At 56.6% G+C, this 7137-nt stretch overlaps 1 protein-coding gene across 1 annotated transcript in view; it reads right to left on the minus strand.

Annotated features, from left to right (window-relative positions):
* Positions 1–7137, minus strand: part of IFFO2 (intermediate filament family orphan 2) — a 47896-nt gene that overhangs the window by 10260 nt on the left and 30499 nt on the right. The window contains exon 3 of the mRNA XM_011379762.2: positions 466–574. Coding sequence (XP_011378064.1) covers positions 466–574 — 109 coding nt within the window. The remainder of the gene's footprint in view (positions 1–465; positions 575–7137) is intronic.

Genomic DNA, 7137 nt, shown 5'->3' on the forward strand with positions numbered 1-7137 from the left:
GAGGAGCAGGGCACAGAGCACAGAGCTACGGAGCCAGAAGAGCAAGGGAAGGTCCCCACGCCCACCGTGGAGAGCACGCCTGGGCTGGAGCCCCCACTGGCGACATGCCTGCTAGCATGGAGCAAATGCCTCTCCGAGGTGTTTAGCCCCAAGTCAGTTCCTGAAAACTGGGGGAGGGGGGCTTAGAGACCATACAGTCCAAGCCTTAGATGGGGGAAAGAAGGCAGGAGAGGGGAGTCACTGGCTCAAGGTCACCCCGAAAGCCAGGACAGCACCAGGGCTTGGGCCTAGGCTTCCTGACTCCTACACCCAAGATTTTCCGGGCTGGTCCCTGCCTAGCTCCGAAGCGGGGGGCCTCTTGGCTCCATCGAGGAGAGACTGAGGCAGTAAGAGGTAACACAGAGTAGGGGCTATGCTGGGAACTGCCCCCAGCTTTGCCCCCTGAAGACTGTGCTCCTGGGCCACGTGGCTCTCCCAGAGCCTCTCCCGGGTGGGACCCCTGAGGGCTCTTACCTCCTGCAGCGTGTCCACCACGGTCTGCAGGTTCATGCGCTTGGCAAGCTCCTCCTCCCATCTGCAAGAGCCAAGAGAGACAGGTGGTCAGCGGAGGCCTCAGACAGTGCAGGCACCCACCCTGGGTCTGTCCCCAGGCTGCACAACGAAGGCACAGCAGTGACTCCATCGCTGCCTGCCCTCCAGGAGTTCCCAGTGTCGGGGTGGTGGTCGGGAAGGGCGAGGACAGCCAGGTTAACGCACGACTATAATACCAGGTGGTGGTGACAGGTGTCATGTCCAAGGCATGAGCCAGGGAGACAAAGGCAGGAGAGACTGCCACCCCCTTCATGAAAACTGTAAAGTGCTGCGCACGTGTGTTGCTCCTGCTGTTGCTCCGAGAGGCAGTATCAAATCGAGGCTGGCACTCAGGAGCCAGGCCGCAGCCAGCACCACGCTCAGGCTCCTCTTGACACCCGCAAGATAGAAACTTTCACTGTGCTAACTCTTGCAGTCTTTAGTCTATGTGTCCTGCAGCCTACCCTTGCAAAAAAGGTATCTCCTACGTAGCTATTATCATTCCTGTCTTACAGATGAGGAAACTGAGGCTCAGAGAGGCTAAATGTCCTGCCCAAAGACACATGGCGAATTAGCGGGTGGGACTGGATTTCAAACCCAGGTCTGTTTTATTACATTGAAACAAAACAAAACAAAAAATACAGCTCTCACTTATTTAGCAGTTACTACGTGCCAGGCCCTGTCCTAAGCGCTTTACATGCATTATCTCATTAGTGCACATGCTAGTTGAAGCTAGACAGGAAAGGATAGAGAGAAGGCACAGTGTACCCCCAGCCATCACTGGAGGTAGGATGGAAGGATAATCAATACAATCACCATAACAATACCAGCTGCAACTGAGTGCTTACTTCATACCAGACATCTGTTCTACAGCGATGTAACTCGATCCTCATAACAACCCGCTAGCACAGGTGCCTCCATGACCCCCATGTTACTGGTGAACGAAGCAAGGTACAGAGTCAGGTCTCGCCCAAGGTCAGGGTGAGGACAAATGGAGCCAGGACTCAAACTTAGGCTGGAGGCTCCAGACTGAGTGCTTGTAACCCTGCCGGGACCCCCATGGACCCGTGACCTGTCAGAGCCCTAAGTGGCACCCCCGCCACCCAGATCCCTCTCACTCCCCAGAGAAAGCCGGGGGTGGGTTCCTTTCTCCCCTCCATCCTGAGACACACAGATGAGCGTCTTTCCTTCCTCACCCCACTGCCACCTCCCTACATGGCCTCAGAGCGGGCAGGTCTGGAAGCCTTTTAGAATGTTGTTGGGGCCAGCTAAAAATAGGCCGGAGGAGAGGGATGGATGAAGAGTAGGTTACGTCACCAGCTTTTGGAAACAAGAGAAAACAGATACTGTTTGCACACACAGAGGAAAATTCCTCCTCTCTCCCACGTGAGATGAGATGGCCCAGGCCAGGGCTACCGGAGGACACACACATGCTCCCCCTCCCCGCCACGTCCCTTTGGTCTTTACCAGCCCCTGACTTTGGTGGCCAGGCCTAGGTCTGCTGTGGGCCACAAGATCCAGAACCTAGAGGGCAATGGGACTGGGCAGGGGCTCCTGCCAGGGATGAGGGACACAGAGGAAGCTCAGGAGGGGCAGAGAGGGAACCTAAGGGTCTCGCTCTGGTGGGACCATCTCACTGAACACCTTCATTGTACAAATAGGGACACTGAGGCCCAGAGTGTGCCAGGAATTTTCAAGGTCACCCAAAAGTATGTCAAGGGCCAGGCCTGAAGTCCAGCCTGGGGCCCAGCATGGGGCACAGGAATCTGGTGTAGGGGGAGAAGTTCACAGGCCACCCTCGCCTCCGCCCAGCGGCAGGGGGCATCCGGGGCTTCCTTCAGGAGAGGCCAAGGCTCAGAACACAGGTCCCTAGCTGAATCATCTCTCCTGGCCACGCCGCTCTGAGCAGGGGCAGAGGACTTGATTCCAAAGCCACTGGGCAGAGCAGGTAGGTGCAAGGGAGGGCCCGGCCTCGCGACCGCATCTTGCAGCAACAGCAGGAGCGGCAGAGGAGGGGGCATGCGCCCAGGGGCATCTCACCTCACTCCCATACACCCATGTCCTGGACGGGCTCCTGGGGGTGAGACCCAGGTCCCTCTCACTTTTCCTGTCAGCAACCTTCTCGTGAGGAAGGCAGGGCAGGGGTCAACAGACCCAGAGAAAGAAAGCGGCTTGGGGCAAGTCAACCCAGAGCGAGAGCACAAGCCATGTCATTGGGTCTCCAGACACGCCGGCAGCAGCCACGGGTTGGCGAGCACATCCGGGTGCCACGGACTGGGCTCAGTGCCTTGTACACTTATCTCATCGGCTTTCATGTGAACTTTTAACCCTCTCGGGTAAAGAATTTTTCTCCAAACCCATTTTGCGGATAAGAGAGCTGAGGTTCAGAGAGGTGAGGTAACTTGTCTAAGGTTACACAGCCAGCAGGCAGGGCTGGGACTGAAGCTTAGCCCACGCTCTAAAGCAACATGTCTCGAACTGTGACACGCGTGAGAATCACCGAGGGATCTTGCTCACATGGAGACCCGGATTCAGCAGGTTTGGGGTGAGGTGAACACCCTGCATTCCTAATGAGCTCCCCTGCAGATGGCACTTTGAGTGACCCCATGCCTCACTAGTGTTTCTAAAATGCACCTCAGCAGATGAGCTCCCACAAATGATTTCACGGGCCTTTTATCTCCAAAGCCAGGCTGGGTGGGCAGCCGGCACTCTTGGTCCCAGAAGACCGAGCACAGACCCCCGCGTACAAATGGCAGCTGGCTTGGCAGACAGAATCCACTGCCCACACTGACGTGCCTCTCATCCACGGCAAGAAAACCTGGCTCTGCCAGCTCCAGTGTTGACAGTGCAGAAAAGCTTTGCCCTTCAGCTGCTCTGGCTGACTGGGGTGAGTGGATGACGACAGGTGATGGGCTTCTTAAGACACCCTAGACATCCCACATTCACCGAGACTCAGCCCAGGGGAAGGGAGCACACAGCTTAACTGAGAACTGGTCCACCAAGTTGTGGGCTATGAAATTTCAACACCTGCTTCCCAGGCACAGTCCCCTCCTCGGATCAGGATCTGCCCACAGGAGTAAGGTTTTCGGCAGGATGGGTGTTTCAGGCAGAGGACCAGCATAAGCGAAATGGGGCAGCAGGAAGGCCAGGGAGTAGTTGGCAGCCACCGAGAAGGGGACACAACTATTATGGGTCAGGGACTGGTAGATGTCATGTCCTTTACCGCTCGCTGTCACAACTCTCTCTCCCAATCTACCGATCAGCAAAGGAGCTCACTCAGTGGGCTGTTAAGCTACAGAGAAACCCCCTCCCCATTTCACAGGTAGGACAACGAAGGCCAAAGGCACAGAGACAACTTGAGCCAGGGCCAAGATAGCCTCAATCACTTAGAACCACCCTGCCCGCCCTGACCCAACAGCTCACAAAACTCCCAAATGTCTCCCTCTTAAAGTGTTGGATAAGAGAAAGTAGAAGAGGGACATTTACTGGTCACCTTCTGGGTGGTGTCCACCATGTGAGGCATTCGTACACACATAAAATACAACATACCACTCGACCCTTTCCTAAGCATCATCCCCATTTTACAGATGAGCAAACAGAGACTCGGAGGCACCTGGATTCCCCGGTCCTCCATCCTCCTCAGCCCCTTGAAACCCTATTCACCCTCTGCTCAAGGCTCTTCTCAAATGCCACATCTTCCCCAAGCCCCCAAAGCCACTTCAATTGTTTTCCCTCTTCAAGCTCCAGCTGCAGGCAGCCGGGACCCTGTCCTCCCAGGCGGCTTGGCAGTGATAGCTCACCATGCACGGCTCTCGTCCAAGGAGCCACCTATGATGCCAGGGACACAGAGGGACCACCTTCCATCTTCTCCACCTCCAAAAAGTGCTCAGGCACAGCCCAAGATCCGCTCGTGGCCCCCAGCACCCTCTCGCTCTCTCCCACTCCCACCAGCAGACACCCTTCAACAACCGTCTCATACCTGCGTCAGCCCCTCATAGCACTCACCGTCCACGATGCTCACAGCAGCCTCTCAAGCGGGCAGGATAGATAATGACGGGGCGGATGACGATAATAGTACAAACAGAGCAGCCGACACGGGCTGAGTGCTTACGAAGTGCCAGGCACCGTTCTTAGGGGGTTCACATGCATAATCTCATTTAAATGCGTTCCTCGGTAACCACTAGGTGTGATTATCATCACCATGCTACTGATTGAAGCTCAAGTCCAAAACCATTACCCCAGGTCACACAGCCAGGAAAGTGGGGCTGTTTCTATTTCACAGGAGAAAACTGACCCTCAGAGAATCATCCAAAGTGAAGGCCGAAGGGATCAGAGTTTACCTCATCCAAACCTCCAAGTGTACAGATAAGCAAACAGGCCCAGCATCACACAGGGAGTGAGTGACACAGAGTGCTCTCCACTCCTCCGGCCCAGGCCAGAGCTCCCAAGGAAGGGTCGTGAGTCCGGGCCCCAGCTCTGCCTCCCCCAGCATCTGCCGCCATCTCTCAATGAGATAGAGTGTGGGCACAACACACCCCAGGGACACTCAAGAAAAACCACTCTGCTCCCACACTCTCTGACAGTCATGTGACCAGCCCCCAACCACAGGCTTGTTCTGGCTGGGCAGACCTCAGGGCACATCTCCTGGTCATTCCAATCCCTCTGGTGACCAGTGCTCAAAGCCTCCCACTTCCTGGAACCCTGAACTGAATGTGAAAATGGATCCCAGGGAGGAAGGGGCCAACACGGGCCTCCCTGTGACCCCTTGACCTCCAGGCATGATCCAGCACATGGGACCAGGGCGGGAGGCTGGACAAGGGCAAGGTAGTGCTGGAGGGCCTCGAGCTAGGGCAAGGATAAGCGGGGGCTCAGACCATGGAGTCCACAAAGTGGGAACTTGGACGTGTGTGTGGGGGCAGCACAGCAAAGCCCTCCAGCAACCATCTCAGGAGGTCTTAGGCACTCTGTCCTGGCCTGGGGGAGCATAGGGGGAACATGGGTGAGAAGCCTGTTCCAGCGGGGAAAAGAGGTACGGGGCGAGGGGGGTGGCGCCATTAAACAAGTCATTAGAGAAGTTGAGTCTCAAGCTGGGGGTCCAGGCCTTGTAACAGTCCAGAGAAGTGGTTCTAGTGACTTTCACTAGGCTCACTGCCGTACTCCCTGTGCCTACAACCCACCCACTCTTGGTAAGGAGTCAGATACTTGCCGTATGGATTTGTTGAACGAATGAATACATGATGAATAATGAGTGAATGAGTGAATGAGTGAATGAATGAATGAATGAATTCTAAGTACAACCACTTCTCAACCCTCCCACTTGCCCCTTCCCCAGCCAGGAGCACCCTTGTCTCCACGGCCCCAGTCTGGGGGCTCCCTGGAGCTGAGTTCCCAGCACAGGCTCTCTGCTCAGCTCCATCCACCCCTCCAAAGCCTCTCCAGGGAGAGGCCAGGCCAGGCCGGGGGAGGGACAGCCAGGGCAGGAAGCAGGCAGGGGGAAGGGGAAGCTTTTCTCTCCTATTTCCCACAGCCCTCCAGCCAGGGAGGGAGGCTGGGATACCAGACAATGAGCATCGAGAGAGGAAATGACAGCACAAAGGACACTGAGATCTGGGGCCCAGGCCACCATCTTAGCAGAAGGAGCACACATGTGAGGCCAGTGGCCAGGAGGGGGAGGTGACAGCCAGATGCGGTCTCCCTGCATTCCTTAGGAGCCTCTGCTGTGACCACGTGATAGATGAGAAGTCTCAGCAGGCCACTAGGGGGATGGGATGGGCCGCTTCAAAGTCAGCCCCCACTCCCAGCCAACACTCAGGGCCAGTGCGCCCCCTCCCCCATCAGCTCACGATGACACACAAACCCACAGGAAAGGGGCTGACAAAGCCTGGCTTACTGAGGGACGACGGAAAGCCGAGCTGAAGTCACTGGCAGAGGGACTGACTCACAGATTTTTCACTTCCTGTGCAGTCAGAGAAAGAGGCTCCGGGACTCCAGCTTCAAACGAAAGTGGGTGCAGCCCCAGCGAAATGATCGAGGCTCCAGGGGCAGCCCTGGGGCTTCTGGGGAGAAAGTCCTGGGTAGCGAGACACTGGGTTCTTATCCTGCCACCCCCAACCACTTCCCAGCTGTGTGAACCTTGGTCAAGTCGATTACCCTCTCGGGGCCTCGGTTTCCCCATCTGTGAGATGGGAAGCATGGAACCCCTTTTGAAGGCAGTTGTGACAACTCCATGAGGGACTCAGCATGGGTGAAACATCCAGCCCACCCCTGGCACAGAGCAGACAATCTCAGCGGCCCGTTTTGAAGTGCAGAGTGCTGTGGCTGGCTCCAGCAGCCAGACCTCCGAGAGCTGGGAGGAGGCATCTCAGGACTGGTCCACACCTTTCCAGGAAAGGCGAGCAGAGGCACACCCAGGCCAGCTCACTCAGGTGAGGGGAAGCAAGCTCAGGTGAGGCTGGGCCAGAGCCAGCAGTGGAAAACTTCAGTCCAGGCCAAGCGTGGGCCTGGTCTCTGGCAGAGGGCAGATGGGTGGAGGCCATGGGGAGCTCACCCCACTGCAGCACAGCTGGG

This window comes from Pteropus vampyrus, unplaced genomic scaffold (assembly GCF_000151845.1).
Source record: "Pteropus vampyrus isolate Shadow unplaced genomic scaffold, Pvam_2.0 Scaffold374, whole genome shotgun sequence".
NCBI lineage: Eukaryota > Metazoa > Chordata > Mammalia > Chiroptera > Pteropodidae > Pteropus > Pteropus vampyrus.